The sequence below is a fragment of the Rhinolophus hipposideros genome (assembly GCF_964194185.1).
Source record: "Rhinolophus hipposideros genome assembly, chromosome: 8".
NCBI classification, from domain to species: Eukaryota; Metazoa; Chordata; class Mammalia; order Chiroptera; family Rhinolophidae; genus Rhinolophus; species Rhinolophus hipposideros.
In genome coordinates, this window is record NC_138054.1 from 89,761,268 (window position 1) to 89,783,231 (window position 21,964).

At 47.6% G+C, this 21,964-nt stretch overlaps 1 protein-coding gene across 6 annotated transcripts in view; it reads left to right on the forward strand.

Annotated features, from left to right (window-relative positions):
* SLC2A5 (solute carrier family 2 member 5) overlaps window positions 1-21,964 on the forward strand; it is a 49,362-nt gene that overhangs the window by 12,019 nt on the left and 15,379 nt on the right. Inside the window, exons 3-4 of one of the 6 annotated variants that reach the window (XM_081055496.1) lie at window positions 1,639-1,833; window positions 2,257-4,997. The exons of 1 other annotated variant lie outside the window; for it this stretch is intronic. In XM_081055496.1, coding sequence (XP_080911622.1) covers window positions 1,639-1,833; window positions 2,257-2,469 — 408 coding nt within the window. In that variant the 3' untranslated portion in view covers window positions 2,470-4,997. Of the gene's footprint in view, window positions 1-1,638; window positions 1,834-2,256; window positions 4,998-15,747; window positions 16,033-21,964 lie in introns of those variants that run through there. 4 more of the 6 variants (XM_081055495.1, XM_081055494.1, XM_081055498.1 and 1 more) reach the window with 4 other exon arrangements.

Genomic DNA, 21,964 nt, shown 5'->3' on the forward strand with positions numbered 1-21,964 from the left:
TCAGCCATTCATTCAGTACATTTTTACCGAGCATCTACTATGCACAAAAGCTCTGTGAGGCAGTGGGAGTTTATAATGAGAATTCAGACATGGGTCCTGCCCTCCTCGAGAGAGGCAGAAGTGTAAGTAATTATAAGAGAAAACGTGACGAGTGGCTGGAACAGTAAGATAGCTTCCCACGAAACTCTGAATACAGACTTCCAAGCTCATTCTGCAGGGTTGCCGGTGCGGTGCCCTGAGTTTTCAAGGCTGAAATTGTAGCAGAGTGTGTCCCCATCTTTCAGGGCTGAGTGTTGGCTCAGCAGCCATTTCCGAGTTTGTAGGGTGCTCCTCTCAGGCCTGTGACACCTGATCCCCACCTTGTCGTCCCATGTGAGTCAAGACTTCTGGTTCTCTTTTTACTCAGAAACTGAGCTAGTTATCACCCCTCCCTGCCTGCCGTCTGGCTCAGCCGGAGAGAGGCTGGCAGGGCTCACCAGTTGCTCTGAAATCCTCTTTGTCTTCTTGGGGCCTTTTAGTTGGTGTCCTGCCTGGACCGGGGATGCCTTTCTTACCCCCTCCTCATTTCCACTGCCCTGGGAAAGTTCCGGACTCCCTGATAAAGGCTCTCAGGGCTCCACCAGACTCTGGAGCTGCCCTCTTGTGCCTTCTTTCTCCCTTTAGCCAGCGGGAAGCCTGGGGCCACGAGGCTGTCCTCTGTGTGTGAGAATGGGCCCACAACTCTGCAAGTTTCTAGAAAAAGGGAAGAATAGTGGGTGGGGAGGTGAGGCTGCACAAGTTGTTCCCTGCCTCTAGCTAAGAAGGAGAGCTAAAAATAAAGGAGCTGGAACAAGCTTTGCTCTGGAAAGGAGCAGACAGCGGCCCTGGCTGGTGCCCAGCTGCACCCCAACCCTGGTGGCTCAGTTCTGGAAGGGGCTTCTCCTCCTGGAAGCAGTAGGGGTGAGGTCTGGGGGGGAAATAGTAGGGGGAAGATCTGAGGTAGTCCAGGGTTGGGGACATTATAAGGAATATATGAAACAAGGAGCCACCAAGAGTTCTGAGTGGAAGACCGGCTTGCTAGGACTTAGGTTTTTGAGGGACCGTGATGCTTCTGTGCTGAGGGGGAGAGGGTTAGGTAGTAAGGGTGATGGAGGTGGACCAGTTAAGAGGCAGTGCAGCTGTCGAGAGAAACTGTGATGGTGCTTCGGCCATGCCGGTGGCAGTGGCGGCGGACAGAACATCCAGATTCTGGATCTCTTGAAGGTAGAGCCCACAAGCTTTGCCTATGGATGGGATATGGGCTGTAGCAAAAAGAGAGGAATCAAAGACAATTCCCAGATTCCCAGGTCTGGGCGACTGGAAAGATGGCGTTCCCATTAGCTGAGATGGGGAGGTACTCAGGAGGCTTGGTGGTCAAGATAAGGTGTCTGTTTTCAGCCATGTTTGAGACATCCCCATGGAGGTGTGGCGCAGACAGCGGACTAGGAGACGGGAGTTCAGCAGGTCTGGGGTGGAGATGGGAACCATCGGGGGGAAGGCACTGCACGCCTCATTGCTTCCTCCTCCAGCGAGTCCGAGCCCCTGGGAAGAAGGGCAGCCCGTGGGCAGGTGGCAGGCAGCCCATCCCACTCACGTCTGCTCTCGGCTCTCCCCACATAGCACGAGGCGCTCTCTGAGTACCGGCCCATCCTCTCCGAGGCGCACCGGCTTCAGCAGCACAGCTCCCTGGCTGATAAGAAGCTGATCCTCATCCCGCTCATCTTCATTTGTCTCCGGGTCTGGAGTACCGTGCGATTCGTCCTGACTCTCTGTGGCTCCCCGGCGGTGCAGACGCCAGTGCTGGTAGTTCTGCACGTACGTAGCTCTGCCCTCCCAGACCCTTGCTGTTCCTGGCGCCGGGTCAGTTCTCTCCCCCCAGCAGAGTGGCACGTCCCACTGCATCAGCCAGCCCGGGCTTGGCAGGGGGCTCAGCTCCACTGTGCCTTCCTTCTGCCCAAGACAGGGAGCCCGTGAGAGAGGGCGGGAGCTCAGTGTGGCTGACCGGGGACGTTGAGGTGCTGTCCAGAGGCCCAGGAGTAGCCCCAGGGGAGTTGACTGGGCTGCCAGTTCAGACCTGCCCAGGGCTCTGCCAGAGGTTCACATGGCAGAGTCATCGCAGACTAGCCCCAAGGGGTGGAGGACAAGGTCAGGGGTCCGCAGCACTGCCCAGCCTCCTTGCATGTGTGCTGAAGACCCACTGCAGCCCTGTCAATCATGCCTCTTCTCTCCTCCCGACAGGGTATCGGGAACACGTTTCAGGGAGGTGCCAATTGCATCATGTTCGTCTTCTGCACCCGGGTCGTCCGAACGCGGCTCTTCTCTGTCTGCTGCTGCTGCGCTTCCCAGCCTCCAGCCGAGAGCCCGGCCGGCCCTCTCAAGGTCCCTGTGCCTTCTAAGGCGGGAGACTCTCAAGGACCCAGATGGACCCCCGAGGAACTTCCCAGCACCTGAGCTCTTCCCTTCCCGGTCCTGTGTGTGGGTGCTGCCTACCTGGGCCTGGGAGTGGGAGGGGACGTCTGCTGCACTGGCGCCTTCTGCTGCTGAAGCTCTTGACTCTGGTGAGGGAGCAGCTACAAACGTAGCTTCTTCTACGTCTTAGACACGCAGGTGGCACGTCGCCACTCACGCAGCATCCTGCTGCCCTCGGGGTGTCTGTCTGCGTGAGGGTTGGCAATGAGATTCAGGGAAACCGGTGGCAGGTGACCACTGCCAGGTCGCCTTGTGATCCAGTGGTCATCAGCCTCATGACCACACTGCAGTTTACAATTTGAGGGACCCATATCTGTGGGGAAAGCATGAAGAAGCAGGTGTGTATACCGTGTACCCATCCTAAACAAAATGTCAGGGGTGTTTCAGAGAGGTGTCCCCCACCTGGGTATCATGGAACAGATTCCCGGTTTGTCAGGGCACTGAGATTCCCCAGAAAGCCTGGCTTTTTCTTGGAGAGCTTTGCTGGTCAACAAAAGAGTTGGTTACCCCTACCAGGTTGAAGCTGCTCTCGAGGTTTCCTGGTGACTGTCATGAGCACAGCCCAACACAACTGCTCAGGCCAGCCGATCTCCTTAGGACCGTCCCAATTCTCTGTGGGTTGCCTTGGTAGATTGATTGAGTTTCAAGCACAGGCCAGAGGCCAGAGTCTTGCCTCCACCAGTCACTTCAAATCCAGGTCCCCTCCTGCAGTGCAAGGGCTGGAACAAGGACAAGAAGAGACCACTGCAGGGGCTTCCTACAGACCCCCGCCAGCACATGTGTGTTTTGTGAAGACTGAAATGGGGATGAGTTGGGAAGGGGTCTGGCTTATTCACTTCCTGGTTTAGTTTTTATAGAAAAGCTGACCAGAGAGTTTGTGATGGGTCCAAGTACTGATCCCTCCCTGAAGGTGAAGGTTCGGTTTGGGGAAGTGACGTGTCACAGGGTGATTATTTACATTTAAAAGAAAAAGGATTTAAAATAAGGACTTGTATCTCTATATTCTATAGCTCTTCCACCAACATTTTCCTCTTGTTTCAGAAAACAGTTTCTCTGTGAAGTCACAGAAGCCACTGGCTAAGAATCAGAGTTGTAAATGTCACTGCGGGAGTCCTGGGGAGACAGCTTTACCCAATAGGTGTCCCTCCCTTGGGTTCCATGAGAACTCTGCAAAACTGAAGTGATTTTGTGAACCCGTGAAATGGTTCTGGATTAAAACCAAAGCCACACCATACTGTGGATTCCTGTTTTACTCTTAAAAGCAAAATCTGTAACAGGAAGAGAATCTGAAAGGAATAGTCATCTATAGAATTAGGTCCAAAATGCTCATTTTTGGTTTCCTTTAAAAAAGTTTTCTTTATTAAAATAAGCAAGAGGTGAACATCCCCATAGGATTCAGAGAAAGCTCTGAGCTGCCCTACAGAAAGCTACTTGTCAGTCTGGCAGTCTCCTTACATGGCCTATGTAAGGGGAATTTGGGGTTCCCCTAAAGATGTTACAGCAGATCCTGGGTGCATAGCTGGTCAAGACCCTTATGTTAGCTTCTAGAATGGAGCAGAAATTCAGGAAGCTGCTTGCTACGAAAAAGAAAACTAATCACAGCTGAAGTTGAGTATGGGCCCCAGAGGGAAGATGCTAGAATAAGTCTTGCTCAGAAGGGAGTTTCCCCAGTCAGGAAAGGCCGGCAGAGGGAGTCAGAGGCTCAGGAGAGTGTCTCTGGGTGCCTTGGGTTCCCTCAAGTTCACATTCCACTCTGATGCCGTCCGAATGCTTTTGTAAAACCCTCCCAACAGCTATACCCTGATGTTTACATCTCAGCTTCCTCTGCTGCCCGCCCAGTCTCTGCAGCCAGGTGACTGTTACTGTGAGTGGTGGAGACCACGTGGGCGGGGGAGGGGCTCGTCCCAGGGCTGGGGCCTGAGGCCAGTAGGCAACCTTGAAATCAGCAACGTCACCCCTTTCTGAGATCAATCCAGCTGGGTGGGTGGAGTTCAGAACTGAAGGATGTGTGGGAATGAGGTCACAGCCTCAAAGTCCAAGAGGGGCTCTTGCTTCTGATCAGAGCAAGGCAATGGTGTGTTTCTTTTACACTTTCTCCTCGGTCAGTGTTAATGTTTATCCACTTGCGTCCCTCAGGTACAGATGTGAAGCCTCAGCCTAACGGGTGCTAGGTCTCATTTCCGTGTGTCCTCAGCTCAGAGCACTCTCTGAACCTTGGTCTTTTAATCAGGTTTACCAGGTGCTTTTTGCCTCTTTGTGCTTCTGAGTTGTTTTTATTTGTTTGTGAATAAAGATTATTATTTGGCCAGGGCTGAGATGCAAACAGAGTTCCTCGTATGTCCACGACAAGGAAAAATATTTTTACAAACTTCCTGTCCAGGCGTAATAACATAACGTGAGGTTTTTCGCACGTGCAAAATTGTAACGAAAACCCTGACCCTGTAGGGTGAGGCCAAAGCCCTGCTATTTGAAATGAAATAAAATAATTATTTTTCTTCTGCGTGTTTGGTAAACTGATTGTCTGTGATGTGAGGAGGTGTGCTCCGGGGGTCTCTCCAGAGCCTTCTCTGTGGGCAGATGCCGTCAAGTAGGTGGCCGGCCCATTCATTGGCATAGCTTCTCCTGAGTTTGCCTGATAGGATCACAGGTGTGTGTATGTGTGTGGGGTGGGGGTTAGAATACAGATTCCAGGCCCTGTACCATATGAGGTACAACAGGTCCAAGTTCCAAGGACCCATGGCTTGGGGCTAAACTCGCATGAGTGTGACAGTCTGGTACTGAGAGCCACTGACTCTGTCATCTTTCCTGCATCATTTTATCACAACACGCCGTGACCCACTGCAGTGGCAGCTACAGGCATTTTGGTGGTCAGGGACAGCTGGGTTGAGGGCTCTTCTCTGAGGGGAGCAGCCTTCCAAAATGAGCCATCGGAGCCGGCAGCCTGGTTTCGTGCGTGCCTGCACAGCTCATGCAGCCCCGCCTGGAAGTCGTTCTTTTCTTTTTCTTTTTTTTTTTTAACTACTGCATCTTGGGAACTTTGCTCCTCCAAAGTTTATTTGTTCCACTTTCTGCATTTTGTGAAGTTAAAAATACATTATCCAGAGAAGGAGAGGACAACCACAGACTAGGAGAAAATACTTGCGAGACACATCAGTGTGTCTACATGAGATGATAGATGTTGATTCAACCTATTACAGTCAGGTCCCAATATATGTAAATCAAACCATCGTGCTGTACATCACAAACTTCCACAGTGATAGATGGCAAGTATTTCTCAATAAAATGGGAAAAAAGACACAGCTGATAGAGGACTGTTATCCAGAATGTCCAATGAACTCAACACTCAGCAATAAGAAAACAACTTGATTGAGAAATGGGCCAAAGAAAATACACAGACGGTAAATAAGCATATGACAGGCTGCTCCCATCATGTGTCATCGGGGAAATACAAATTAAAGCAAGGAGATAGCACTGCACACCTGTTAGAACAGCCAAAATCCAGACACTTAACCCAGTAAACGCTGGTGAGGACGTGGAGCAGCAGGAATCTCGTCATTGCTGGTGGGGACGCACGTGGTGCGGCCATGTTGGAAGACAGCTTGACGGCTTCTTTCAAAACTAAATACACTCCTCTATGCCTGTGATCCAGTCATCACGCTCCTTAATAGTTACCCAATGGAGTTGAAAACTTATGTCCACACAGAAAATCTGCACACACGTTTATAGCAATTTTGTTCATAATTGTCAAAACTTGGAAGCAACCAAGATGTCCCTCTGTAGGTGATGGATAAATAAACTGGTCCATCCAGACAATGGACTATTATTTACTCCTAAAAGAAATGAGCTACCAACCCATGAAAAGATGTGGAGGAACCTTAAACACATATTATTAACTGAAATCAATCTAAAAGGCTGCATACTGTATGATTCCAATTATGTGACATTCTGGAAAAGGCAAAACTATTGGAGACAATGAAAAGATCAGTAGTTGCCAGGGGCTAGAAGGGAGGGAAGGATGAATAAGCAGAGCATGGGATTTTCAGAGCAATGAAACCTCTCTGTGTGATAATACAATAATGGATACTTATCAATACACACTTGTCCAAACCCAGGGAATGTCCAGCACCAAGAGTGAACCCTAGTGTAAACTATGGACTTTGGGTGATAATGGTGTGACAACAGAAAAACCCTGAGATGTTCTAAATTAAATTACAGCAGCCAGAGAGTGAGAGAAAGAGACAAAAGTAGTTAACCAGGTAATATCCGTGGGCCGACTAACACAAGACTGCTCACATTCCTGAATATATGTGGGAGCTTTGAGTCAATGTCCAGGCATCTATTAGTGACCATCAGACTCCACGGCATCCCACACGTACATTAACTTTCAGGACTGTTGCCTGCAACCAATCAAAAGTAGTAAATATTTCTTTCTTACAGACTGTGTGCCTAACCTAGAACTGCCCCAGCTTCACCTTTTCCCACCGCCCCTTCCCAGTAGCCAACGTAAATTCTTTCAGAAAAACTTACATCTTTCTTCCCCAAAACATAATGTATAAAAGAGCCCATCAACTCCAGGATGGAAGACATGTTTATTGTTCTCCCTACACGCTGCTTGTGGTTTAGATTGCATGCCCCAGGACCTGGTCCTTTTCCTTGCTAGCATATGGGTCAGTAGTAGTAAATTATTTCTTTTAGAAAAGCTTTCAGCCATGAAAGTTTTTGTTTAATAGATGTATCAATGTAGGTTCATCCTAGGTAACAAGTATCCCATTCTTGTGGGGGATGTTGATAATGGGGGAGGCCATCTGGTGGAGGTAGCAAGGGTATATGGGAAAACTCTGTACCTTCCCCTCGATTTTGCTGTAAACTTAAAACTGACCTAATTGTAATTTCGACCTCTCCCAGAAACATAATCAGTGTGGAAGTTTCTAGTCAAGCACCAGTAAGGTAACCTGTCACGTGGGCTCTCTCCATACCCCATGGAAAGAAGAGGCAATCTGTATGATAAAAACCCTCCTGTCCAAAATAATCCTTTCTTTTCTTTTATCAATAGCTCCCTTGACCCACCCTACTTCCTATGAAAACCTTCCATTTTGGACAACCTCTCGGAGCGCCCTTCCAGTCCCTGGATGAGACGCTGCCCAATCCATGAATTGCTTAAGATAGCCAATTAGACTGTCATGCTTACTCTGTTGAATTTTGGGGTATTTCCCGCCCCCACACACAGATTAAAGAGTTTTGGCTGTAAAATGTCACTTGATGCTTTCTAGTAAAGAGCTGTTGAGTGTGTGGATCTCAAGAAGATTCATTTGATGTCTTCATCAAGCCATATGTGGCACACAAGCCGTGGTCTGAGGAAAGAGATGAGGAGAAAGAGGTGAGCCCAACAACCCTGTTTATGAATGACAAGGCTCTGGAGAAAATGGGTCAACCATGGTTCTACCATTTATAATTATATCATTCTGGGTAAATACCTAACCTCTCAGCCTCGGTTTCATCTAAAATGGGGATAATGAAATTGCTATGAAACCAGATACCCCAGTGGCCATGATCCGTTGGCCTTTCTCGTGTTATCTAAGTGACACTGGAGATTCAACTCCCTGCCCCACCCCACAGAGCTAACTCCACCCTTCTGTTTCCAGTGCTGGGGCCCCAGGCAGTCCATAGTGGCCCTGGGAAGATGGAGGAATCTTAATTCTTCCTCTAATCCTTTCTGTAGCTTTTCTTCTCCTGGCAGACAGCGAATCCCTGGATTTACCTGGGCTCATTGCATCAGGGAGAGCTTCTCAAATACCAGCAGAGAAAACCTCCCTGCAGCCAGCATTTGTCCCCTGCCTGCCTGTCACCCCACCACCCCGGAGGAAAGGCAGATAGTGAGAGGTGAGAGTCTGAGGTCAGGTGCTGGGTGCTGCACCCGGATGAGCAGTGAGGAAAGCCCTGGGGACGTGTTCCAGGCCAGGCAGTGAGTCTGCCCGGCTGGGGACAGATCTGGGAGGCCTCGGGGCTGGGTGTGCAGTGGGGAGTCCCTGATGCCACATTCAGGAAAAGCAAAGAGCAATGCTTCTCAGACTTTCAGGAGAGCCGGACCCATCTGGGCTTCTGGTTCTGATTGAGCAGGCCTGGGGTGGAGCCCACGAGTCTGCATTTCTAACAAGCTCCCAGGTGATGTGGTTGCTGCTGGTGCACAGACTAGTGAGGCCTGGAAGAACTCTGGTTCCAGGAACTTCAAGAATGTGGGCTGATGCGCATGCGGTCTGTCTTCAGGGGGAACTGGAGTGTCTGGCAGCCCCTGTAGAGCTGCCGGCTTCATAACTTGTTTCTCAAAACCCCATGTTGGAATCATAAGGTGAGTTACCTGGTTCTGGGGCATCATGTAGTGCTAGATTCCCTGCGGTGCTGTAGATATTCAGCAATGGCCCAGACTGGAGGGGAGGGGCCTTTGCTGATACCTGTGAAGCTCCCACCCAGGCTGATTTCACACGATTGTAGGGAAAAGTGTGCTTTGGTGGAAAACCATGCATGGCTTCCAGCACACTTCCTGATTCTACATGGCTCTGTCCTTGTACTGCCTTTGAACTTCCAATTCTGTAAATTATAAATAACTGATGCTAATGCAAAATATTTGTCTGTAGACACGCAAGTAAATTCTGTCTGGGGAGGTTCAGTTGACGTCCCTCCTGCTTAGGAAACCAGGTCAGATGCGTTTGCAAACTCACGTCAACCTCCCAGACCTACAAATGGGTCTGCTCTTCGGATTCTCTTTTGAATCAGTTGTAACATCTGCCTGGGTCCCTCAGTAAGGAGTGAGATGAAATCTTTAACACGTGCTTATTTTTTTTGTTTGTACAAGAGTTATTATTTTCACCTGTTTTAGAAGATTATCCTTTAACACTATTAACGTGAGGTCACAAAACAGGGATTCGGAAAGAGATGTGTAGTAGCCTACTATTATAGAGTATTTCAGCATTTATTCCTTTTTTTTTTATTAAGGTGAAATTAACATAGCATAAAATGAACCTTTTCAAAGCATGCAATCCAGTGGCATTTGGTACATTCATGATGTTTCACTACCACCACCTCTATCTAGTTCCAAAACATCCCATCACTCCTGAAGGAAAACCCATACCCATTAAGCAGTTCCATCCCAGCCCTGGCAACCACCAGCCTACTTTCTGTCTGTCACGATGGATTTATCTATTCTGGATTTCTCATATAAATAGAATCATACAATGGGACCTCTTTGTGCCTAGCTCCTTTCACTTAGTGTAATGTTTTTGAGGCTCGTGCACCACATATACATATCAGTACTTCATTCCTTTTTATAGCTGCAGAATCCATCACATGTACAAGCATATATCACAAGTTGTTTGTCCAGTCATCCACTGATGGACATTGGGGCTATTTCCACCTTCTGGCTATTGTGAATAGTGCAGCTATGGATGTGCACATACACATATATGCTTGAGTACCTGTTTTAATTCTTTGGTACATGTATCTAGGAGTAGACTTGCTCGGTCATATGGTAATTCTGTGTTTCACTTCCTGAGGAACCAAGCCATTTTGCACAGCAGCTGCACCATTTTACATTCCCACCAGCAAGGCACAAGGGTTCCAATCTCTCCCCATCCTTGCCTACAACATGGATGAACCTCGAGGACATTCTGCTACGTGAAATAAGCCGGTCACAAAAAGACAAATACTGTACAATTCCATTTAGATGAGGTGCCTAGACTACTCAAATTCATAGAAACAAAAAGTGGAATGGAGGTTGCCAGAGTGGGGGAGGGAGAAATGGGGAGTTGTTGCTTAATGGATACAGAGCCTTAGTTTTGCAAGATGAGAAAATTCGGGAGATTGGTTGCACAACAATGTGAATATACTTAACACTACTGAACTGTACACTTAAAACGGTAAATTTTGTTAATGTGTTTCTTGCTACAGTTAAAAAAAAAAAGAGTTGTCTACCTAGAGTAACGTGTAATCAACAGAAACCACTTGGGTCCCTGAGGAGCCTCGCAACCCTTTGGCCTTCACGCTCTCTGTCCGTAATTCCCAAAGGACACACCTTTAGTGCAGATGCATTCTGATAGGTGAGGTCAAATTCTGTTCTTTGTAAGCAAACAAAGGAACCTTGTAATGTTTCTGAAGTTTACTCACCAGGTGTGTCAGAGTGTGATTGGCAGCCTCCCTGCCTTGGGGGCGTCTGATAGGATCTTGGTCTGGATTCCAGGTTGGCAGAGCAGAACGGGCCTATGGAGCAAGAAAGTTAACTTGGATCGGGCACTTTTTCCCCCCTTCCTTCTACTCATGTTGCATATAGTTGGGTTCTGATGGTGATGGCAGGCTGGATGAGGTGTGGTTAGCCCCATTGGGCACTGGGTTTGGGCAGTCCTGTCAACCTGCTGGACCCCGCCCCTTCTCTACACCAGGAGGATTATAGTTGGAGCCAGCCAGGACCTGTTAATTACTCATTCATTATCTACACCTGGAATGGGAATGACCCAGTGCTCTCTCCTCCCTTCCTCCAATCCAGCAATCCACAGACACACCCCACCTTGGTAACAGACTCTCTTTGTGCCCTCTGCTCTAATGTGATACATATGTTCTTGAAGTACCCTACAGTCTACCATGTGGCATTTAAAAATAACAGGCCTTAAGGGAAAATAGGGTTAGGGCCGACCACTCAGATCCCATGCAACTTTTTAATCAGAACGCAAACAAAAAACAGATGCAATATAATGAAAACAGCAGCCTGGGTAAATCTCCACTGACAGTTGTTCCTAATGGCTCAAGGATTCACGCTTTCTCCTTTAAGACATGGGTCTTTAGGCTGTTCACTTCCAGTGGAGAGCCATTTTGTAAAAAAATTTAAAATCTGATGTAGGCCGTAGTCAGTGAAAACATAATGTATGTGAAAATGTCCTCACAGCTTCTTCAAGGGATAGCATCCCTTCTGGTTTTCTGTCCTGACTTTCAGGCAAATGTTTAATAGTTATATCAATGAGAATTAGGTTCAGCTGCAAGTGACAGAAAACAAAAGGGAGGAGTAGTTCTTTAATGTTCAGTCCAGGTGTGTGGCCAGCTGCTGGAATAGCACTCTATGGGTAAGGGACTCAAGCTCCTTCCATCTTGTTGCTTTGTCCCATGTGGCTTCGACCTCATGGTTCAAGCTGGATGGAGAAAGAGACAAAGAAGAGAGCAAGTTTCCTGGAAGCCCCCACATGACACCTTTGTATACCTTGCATTAGACAGAACTATGTTGTTTGTCCATGCCAGCAACAAGGGCAATGGGAAAACATAGCCTTAACTTTGGGCAACCATAGTTCCTGCCCCAATTCTATTACTATTGAAGAGGGACCGAGCAAATGGATTTGGGGTTGGGCTGGAGGAGCCACAGCAGTCTGCAACAGAGGCCCAGGTCAAAGCTTTAAAATTCCAGAACATTCCTAGCAGAGGTGAGACAAGCAGTCACCTGAAGTTCTGGTGTCATTGTTTGGTCTCAGAATAGCCCAGGGATTTGCGAGCCTGCTTTGTGGTGCTAATTCAACATTTTATGACCTGGTTAAATTTTCCTATGTAAACATTTTTCTTTAATTCTGAAAAGCTTCATTTTCAAAAAGATCACTTATGTTTTATTTTATTCCAACAGTAATATAGCAATTCTCTTATTTCCCCTCCCCTCATCCTGTTCATCACCAAGTTTCATCAATTCTACGTCCTAAGTATCTCTCAAATGTATTCTCTAATCTCTTCCACCGTACTGATCCGAATGACCACCATCTTTTACCTGCTCTACAGCAAAGAGCTACTGATCCCTTACCCGCAATCCATTGGTCTCTTGTCCGCTCAAGGCAGCTAGAGTGAACTTTTAAAAACACAAATCTGATCACTCTCCAAAACTCTTAATGCCTTCTCTCTGTTCCTAGAACAAAAATCAAGCTCCTTAACATGGCCTACAAGTGCTAAAATAAACATAGTCCAGCCCTGCCCACCCCACCAGCCTCCTCCTCCCTCTACTCTTCCTCTATTCTGTGCTCTTGAGCCACACTGACCTTGCAATTTCTTGATGGCATAGTACTCTCTTCTACCATACGGCCTTGGCACGTACTGTTCCCTGTCCGGAAGGCTCTCTCCACCACCCATCACCACCTGCCTTTGACTGAGTAAGGTCTTTTCATTCTTCCTTTCCATCTCAGCTCAAGCTAACTTTTTTAGGGAAGACTTCACTAACCAGCCCATCTTTAGAGCCCTTTTATTAAATTCAACAATGTGTTTGACTAAATTTTATTTCCTCAACTAGAGTCTAAGCTGCATGATGGCCAAAGATATTTTTATTTTTTTACCCTTTTGTATCCCTCTTCTAATACAGTGGTAGGCTCAGTAAACATAAATGTAGATATATGCTAGGAATAAAATCATCTATAATCTCACATCCAGAAAAACCACTGTTTTCAGATTCTGACAGGTTCTCTAAAGTTGTGTGCTAACATACTTATATTTTATAACATTAAAAAATACTAGTAACAAATAGTAATAATGATTTGGGAATGGAGATCTGAGACCCAAATCCTCATGTCAGAATCCTTAGTAAATGAAGATTCTTGGTAAGCACTTTCCCCATTGTGAGAGGTTAGAGAGGACCTAATACATGGCCCTCTGAGAAAGAGGAAAATTCGCTTTGGATCCTTTTCTCTCTCAATGAGAAAATCCTAATGTGCTTTCCCTGTAATTAATCCCTGTGTGGAAGGTGGGGAAGAGAAAGTGAGAAAGGCCATGCCAGTACCTGAGTGTGGCCCTGCAACTGTCCACTTTTTCTAACTTTAAAAGGGACTCTGGCTCTCATCAAAAGTAGTTTCGAAACATAAATCAAGTTCCTTGGAAATATTAGTACGTGTTCCTGTGACACACCTCAAGTCTGCTATCTGCAATTAGACAAAAAAATTCCTGGGCTAATCAACATGGTTTATTGTCATTTTAAACCCCAAGGCAAAAATAAGGTTCAGTTGCCTGGTTCCCTTCTAGTACAGACTGGACAGAGACAGGGCAGGGTGGGGAGGGTAAGGTCCATGAAGTGGGAACCTGAGACCCGAGCCCGTTTTCAGCTCTGGTGGGTAATAAATGAACCTGAAAGTTCAGAAAACCAAAAAGACCACTTGCAGGGGCCAGCCCGGTGGCTCAGGTGGTTGGGGCTCCATGCTCCTAACTCCAAAGGCCCCCGGTTCGATTCCCACATGGGCCAGTGGGCTCTCAACCACAAGGTTGCCGGTTCAATTCCTCGAGTCCCGCAAGGGATGGTGAGCTGCGCCCCCTGCAACTAAGACTGAAAGGACAACAACTTGACTTGGAAGAAAGGCCTGGAAGTACACACTGTTCCCCAATAAAGTCCTATTCCCCTTCCCCAATAAAATCTTAAAAAAAAAAAAAAAAGACCACTTGCAGTGGGTGAAGCCAGGCACACACCTCAGATCAGCCTGAGGCAGGGGCCTGGAAGGACCTCTGATAAGGACAGCCCCCTCCTCCGACCAGTGGGCCATTCCCCACGACTGAGCCCCCAGGTCCCCAAGAGCCCAAAGGCCCCTTAATGGCGGCCTGAGTCCCAGAGGCTGCTGTGTGCAAATCCCGGGGCTGGGAAGGACCCTATACCGAGGACCTGGTAGGGACAGTCCCTAAACCTTTGGGCCAATTCGTGACTGATCGAGGCCCCTGCGGAGTCCCAGGTGCCCTCGGAGCCCACGGGTCTCGGCCAGGCCTAACGGCGGCGCACGACAAGGGGCAGGAGGTCGCTCCACTCCACCTGCCGCAGGGTCAAGCGTCCTGGGCCGGGAGGACACGGGTAGGGGCTGAGGAAGACCCAGTCGTGGACGGAGCCTGACGGGCATCGCGGCGGCGGGCATCGCGGCGGCCATCACGGCGGCCTCCTCGCCGCAACGTGTCCTCGCGCTGCTCGCCCGCCACTGCGGAGGCGTTAGTGACGACAAGGCTATGCCTGCGATGCCTTGGGACCCACAGGAGCCAGGTACTGCAGCTCCAGCCGCTCCAGATAGTTACCTGTGGGCCTGGACCACCGTCCCCTCCCCCTCACTCCAGTTGGGGAAGTCGAGGCAAGGTTAGGGGTATGTCTGCGTCTGCCATCACCCCTCAGTTTTTAGTTCCTCACTGGCCCAAAGTCACACACGGAATGAAGTGGAAGATCTGGGCCACCAAGGGGGTCTTCTGATTTCCTCTGGGCTGACTTTTACAAACTTTCGACATTTTTGTTGTTTGCACAACCTGTACCCTTCCCTGCCCTCCCCAGTAGCTGATTTTTCCTCCCAACTAAACTACATTTTCTTTGGAGAATTTTTCATAACACTTTGAAATAATTGGAAACCTCTGGTCTTGTGAAACTTTAGTTGGAAATCATTATATCAGGGCTGTGACACGGAAGGAAAAAGACAGTTGGTGAAAGGGAATGGCCAGGTCTCCGTGGTGAATGGGGACATAGGGACGCCCCCCCCAACACACACTCACATGCAGACACACAAACACAAGGGTTATTACACTGTCACCCTCTTTGCAGTCTCCCACACAGTGGAGCCTGGTCACAATTCCCAAGTTCGCTGCTGAGGCCAGGAACAGTGCGTGACACGTGGACTCCCAGATAACTATTTACTTGAAGGTAAAAGAGGGGAGGAAATGGCTGAATTAACTGGATTTGTGCTTCAGCAAGTAAAACAAGGAATATGTCCTGTAAAGATGAAAGTCTGCAGGCCTTATAGGACTTTGTTCTGGATTTTGGCCACCTGACCTAGCGTGACACATGGCAGCTGAACACGTGCCCAGCACAGGGGTCTGGCACTGGCCTGGCCATGCACGGAGGCTGCAGACCAACAGCTGTGACTCACTCTCCCTGCCCTGCAGATAAAGGGATTTGAAATATTTACTGCTTTTCCAATAGTGAAATTATACAGAAAATAATGTCTCTAGGCCACTCTGAGACTCTTAAAAAGGATAAGAAACTCTCCGAGAAAGTGTTGCATGGTCATTTGGGCAAAAGCTGACTCTCCAGTAGAGAGACTCGGCTGTAAGCTTCCTGGCAGGGACCACTTCCTAGAAGCCTCTAGTGACATTATCTCATGCCCCATTTTACCTGGTGTGGTGGAGGGTCAGTGGCAGCTGTTGCCGTCCATGTGTTTGTGACAGAAATAACCCTTCCAATCACTCACCACAAGCCTGACTAGTGAAGGCTTTCACAGTGACGAAATAGCACAGACTGTCCCCATCTGGAAGGCGCTGTCCTTGTGGTTGTGGGGGGTGCCAACTTGCTGAGCAAACTCCAGACATTTAGTTTAAAAGAAGTGAAAGAAACCTCTGGGTTTCTGAAAGGGTTATTCGGCCTTAGACTGGCTATAAAAATGCTATTGGATGTTACTTGGCACGGCCAAAGTGCATTCAGGGTGTCTTCTCTCTCCATCCAGTGCATTTAGTATTTTGGCTGAAAGGAAGTAAGCAGCACATCTTTCCAGAGCTAAGATGGATCCACAGGCTGCAACCAAAAAGGAAGGGGTAAGTGTGCTGCCCTGGGAAGGGGTGTGGAGTAGCCCACTGGCAGGGCCTGTGCAGCAATGCTAGGGGGAGTTCTTGGGGTCTCTGTGTAGGGGAGGGCAGTTTGGGGTGACCCACCCCTCAGAGTTCACCCAGCAACTGAACTTCTACAGGGACCAGAGAGGAGAGATTTAGAGACATTTTGATTTAGACATTCTTTGGGAATCCATCTAATGGGACAGCTTTGAAAAGTATCTGTAACCAAATTGAAGAGACTCAAGGAGTTGATTTGTCCTAACTCCCTTCACTGAAAGAACTTGGGATGAAAGGATTTCAAAACCAGCAGGGAAATCCTTAGACATTGTGAGATGTTTTGTCATTTGTTTTGATTTGGGCTTCAGAGTATTTTCATTAACCTTTTCAGCAAGTGACATAGCTAAGCCAGTATGAAAAGACGTTGGACTCAGAAAAGAGGCTGTAGGTTTGAATGTAATTCAAATCTATAGCAGAGATTCCCTACCTTTTAGATGACGAGACTCCCTTTGTTTTAAAGACAGAAGATTTTTCTGGACCTGCCGTTGTACTTCTCGAGTCCCTTGATTTAGGAAAATGCATAAAGACAGAAAGATAATATGAATTTATCAACACTTTTCAGAAATTTGTATTTTATTCATCACAACAACATCTGTTTATATTTACAGGGGAAGAGGTACATATTTGTGCAAATTACTATTCAGTCATGGATATGAGACCCTTGCCATAGGGTCACAGATTAAGAGCAGGTGTGGGAGGTAGAGGTACCTGGAATTCATTCCCACCGCAGTTCTAGCTGTGGGAGATTGGGCAAATTATTTACCTACTCCGTGCCTTTATTTTCTTGTCTGTAAAATGGATATAATAACCATACCGTCTGATAGTGCTGTTGGAACAATTAAATGAGATCATGCATATAAATTACCTGGCACATAGTAAATTCCCCGTAAATGTTTGGTCATCCTTTAGAGCAGGGCACTATAGACATTTGGGGCCTAGTAATTCTTTGCTATGGTGGGGGGCTGGCCTGTGTGTTGTAAGAATGTTTAGCAGCATCCCTGCTCTCTCCTAACTAGCTGCCAATAGCACCCTTGCCCCAAGGAGAATCACTGCTTTAGAGATTACTAAGTACCTTCACCTGGATTCTCTTGTTTGGCTTTCACAACTAAGAAAGTGTTGGAAAGTCAAGTGTTATCCCCTCTATTTTATAGAAAAGGGACTGGGAGGTAACGAGAACTTAGGAGTTTGGGGGATCAGGGGATGCCCTGATCTGGTCTATGCCCCCTCTCCAAAGAGAAATGCACCACCCAGCTGTGCCCCCAGGTGTGGCTGCAAAAGAATGGAAATGCCCCCATGTGATAGCCTGAAGATGAGCAGTAGATTTTGAAAGGAACTGTTTAAAATGGTCACATGCGAAAGCTATGGGCTGATCACAGCTACCTGCCCTTTCCGTTCTCCATGAAAGGGAGCCTTCAGTGCCCAGTGCCATGCAGGTTGTCCCTTCCAGCCACCTGAGGGTGAACCTGCCCATGTGAGCACGTGCTAAGTGTCCTGGGAGACAGCAAAACAAAACTATTCCACTGGTGGCTACTTGTAAGAGTCTGCAAATCATTAAGCGAAGCTGGTGGGTGGGGAGCCAAGGAGAAGTGGAGGGACCAGCAAAGGCTGCAGGGATCAGGGCTGGGCTACCATTTGGCTGGTGGGATCTCTGTCCTCTGGTGGCTGCGTGACTGCAGCTTCACTGGCCTTTGGGTTCCTCACATGTAAAGAGAAAAGAATCTGTCCAATGTGCATCAACGACTTTGCCAGGAAAGAGGATTCTTGAAAGAAAAAAATAATAAAATGGATTAGAAAAAGAAAGCCAAAGTGCTTTGGAAAATGAAAAACGTATTTTTTTTTTTTTTTTTTTTTTGTGTGTGTGGCCTGTCCCCACCATCAACGAGTTCAGCGTCGTTGAGCAAGTAACTTGCCCTCTGGGTCCTCACTATTAATAATTAATGATAGCAAACCCAGCTCTGGGCATTTTATATGTATGAACTCCTTTATTCTTCACATCAATCCTGTGAGGAAGGTAGTGTCATCGTCCCCATTTTACAGGTGAAGGAACCAAGTAACTGGCTCAGTGCCACATAGTCAACAGCAGGAGAACTGGGATTTGATCCCACGCTCTTAGGCTTCAGTGGCTGTACTTCAACCTGCACCCCTCACCCGCAGCTCTAATATGTTATGATGTTATGATGTTTCTCTCTCCTCTCCCCCCTCCACTTAGACCTCAGTGTCTGTTGGTGAAACTTTGGGTTCCACAGTGTGATAAAGTGACTTAAAGTGTTGATAAAGCATAAGCACTCTTCCAGGGATCTCTGCATTCTGACTGAAGATTCCTGACAAGGAAAAGTCTTGTACTGAGAGTGTCTCTCTGATGGTGGGAACAGAAAGTGGAGACAAATTCCTAAGGGAGGTAGTTTGGGTGGGGCTTCCTTCCCAGGGTCCTGAATCACACCCTGTCAGACCCCCAGCCCTGAAGTTGGTTACTAGTGTCCATGTTCTCAGCATTATGAAAAACAGGAAGCCGATTTACCATGGGCACGAGGGATGTGGTCTCTGGTTTCTCCCAAAAGCACAGCTCAGGGGCATGGCTCCCCTTGGCCTCTGAGGAGAGCCTCCTCCCATTCATGTCTCTATGCCACTGGGCCACTGGCCATTTTAAAAAGCTGTTGGGAGACCTGGACATCTGCTTTGGCCCCGTCCTCTCCCCCAGTACCAAATAAAAAGGAAGAAAGAAAGGGGGAGGAGAGAGAGAGAAAGAGAGAGACAGAGAGACAGAAAGAAAGAGAGGGAAAGGAAAGAAAAGAAAGCTTAAGTCCTGGCTTTCTTTTACATGTACCTTTATTGAGACATTAACGTACAATTCACCATTTAAAGTATATAATTCAGTGTATATTCACAGAATTGTGCAACCACAATTAACTTTAGAATATATATATTTTTTATTTTATTGGGGAAGGGGAACAGGACTTTATTGGAGAACAGTGTGTACTTCCAGGACTTTTTTCCAAGTCAAGTTGTTGTCCTTTCAGTCTTAGTTGTGGAGGGCGCAGCTCAGCTCCAGGTCCAGTTGCCGTTGCTAGTTGCAGGAGGCGCAGCCCACCATCCCTTGTGGGACTCGAGGAATCGAACTGGCAACCCTGTGGTTGAGAGCCCACTGGCCCATGTGGGAATCGAACCGGCAGCCTTTGGAGTTAGGAGCACGGAGCTCTAACCGCCTGAGCCACCGGGCCGGCCCAACTTTAGAACATTTTTATCACCCCTGAAAGTACCCACTTGTAGTCACTCCACATTTTCTCCCACCCCTCCTCTTCTCCAACCCCAAGCAACCACTAATTTATATTCTGTCTCTGTGGATTTGCCTGTTCTGGACAGTTCACATAGATGGAATCAGACAACAGGTGGTCTTTTGTGACTGCCTTCTTTCACTTAGCGTGTTTTCAAGGTGCATTGTAGCATGATACATTGTAGCATGTATCAATGCTTCATTCCTTTTTGTAGCCAAATATTCCATTGTATGGATAGACCACATTCTATTTATCCATTCATCCGTTGATGGACATTTGGGTTGTTCCCACTTTTTGGCTATTGTGAATAATGCTGCTCTGAACATTCATGTTCAAATTTATGTGAACATGTTTTTATTCCTCTTGCATATATATCTAGGAGTGAAACTGCTGAGCCACATGGTGACTCTATGTTTAACTTTGTGAGGAAATGCCAGACTTTTCCAAAGTGGCTGCACCATTTTATGTTCCCACCAGCAATGTAAGAAGGTTCCAATTTTCTCCACATCCCTGTCAACACTTATTATTATCTGTATTATTGATTTTAACCATCCTGGTGACTGAGAAGTGGTGGCTCATTGTGGTTTTGATTTGCACTTTCCTCAGGGGGTGCCAAGTCCTTTGAATTTACTCCCTAAATGGTCCTTAAAGCTGGCACTTCTTGACCCTGCCACACCCACTCCCCTTACCCAAGACCCCATCCTCTCTCAATCACTCTCCTGACTCCTTTTAACCACTTCTGTGGTTTTTCTTTGTAGAATTTACTACAGTTATAGTTTAATTACCAAATTATTACATAGTTTTTAAAATGCCTATTTTCCCCATTGGACCATAATCTTTTTGAGGGCAACTGTTTTGCTTAGCAGACTGTAGTATGGGACCTACTGTGTTTTCCTGAAAATAAGACCTAGTCAGACAACCAGCTCTAATGCTTCTTTTGGAGCAAAAGTTAGTACAAGACCCAGTCTTATACCATATTATATTATATAAGACCCGGTTTTGTATTATAGTAAAATAAGACTGGGTCTTATCTTAATTTTTGCTCCAAAAGACACATTAGAGCTGATGGTCCAGCTAGGTCTTATTTTCGGGGAAACACGGTAGCACAGAGTCAGCTATCAATAAATATTTCTTTCATGGACGAAGGCATTTGGACCAGCAAGGTCGGTGAGAACCTACTTAGAATGTCTTGCTATTTCCACAGAGGGTCAGCCCTGATTCCTAGGGGTGCACAGACTATGCCTGCAGCTTGAATTCAAGGAGGAAGCCAGAGAGGCAGAGTCGAATTGTGTGCACTATGCTTCGAGACCTACAGCCTGCGGTCTTTCTGATAGTTTTTGCTGGGATCTCATGAAAGCAGTCAGGGAGCTGTCTGTTCATGCTACCTAGCGGTCTTCCCCCCAATCTGGGCCACGAGCCCCTGGGACACCAGCCAGCTCCCCAGCTGAGCTTTCTAAGGACTTCAGACCTTAGAACCCATCAAAGCAGAGAGCTCAGGAGTTGCACCTGGCAGTATGAATGAAGCCTGAGGCATTTGTAGTTAATCATTTACTGGGAAGAAAATCAGAACTGGAGAAAGTTTTATCAACATTTTCTTCCTTCCTTCCCTTCCTTCCATAAAATTAAGCGATAGAACAGCTATAGGGGAGGGAGTTTTGTTTGGCTTCCCACTGTCTCCCCAGCACCCAGAACAATGCCTAGCTCTCAGTGGATGCTCAATATGTTGAATGAATGAATGAATGAATGAATGAATGAATGAATATCCAGAGCACCTCAGATGAGAGGTGAGCTAAGTCCGATCGTGTCCTATATCTCAGATAGAGTGTGGGGGTGCCAACTTGTACAACCCCTGCCTTTAGAAAATACAGGGTGGTATGGCAACAGCCCCGGGACTCACATTCCCTCCTGGGCACCATCACTTGCTCCTCTGTGGGGACAGAGTCCCTGAGAGCAGTTTCCAGGCTCTCAGCCTCACGTGAAAAGGTGCTGGCTCGGGTAGTAGATGGCTGTCAGCTATAACCATTTAACCATTGGCCACAGATATAACTGCTGCGGCTGAGCTAGCAGACACGGATTGCACCTGGCAACTGGGGGTTCGTTAGCAGAGAAGCGGATGGTAGAGTGCAGTTAGCAAGCGGATTGTGGACTGCGGATCATGTTGATCCTACTTCCTGTGTCTCGCCCAGCCGCCAGCAAGATGGGAATGCAGGAAGACCCCTTGTTGGGGTACTGGTGGATGTTTGCTTTTATGTGTCGACCAGCCGCCATCGAGAATATAGTGGTATGAACCCCTATCTATGGCTCCGTTCTTCCTTTTTGGCCTCACCATATCCTGCGTTCTTGTGTGGGGAGTGGGAGCTGAGTCCCTGCATTACATCTGCCCACTTTTGTCCCCCGCTGGCCCCAGAAGATTGTGAGGGCGGAGGATTGGAAATCAGAGCCCACTGCTCCTTGGTAGGCTGCTTTGTCTGAGGCTCTTATCTTCCTTACCAAAAACTTTCTGTTGATGTCACGTGAGGCTGCCTGTGGGCAGCTCCCCACATAAGAACACAGGACATGGTGAGGCCAAAAAGGAACACCCACGGAGC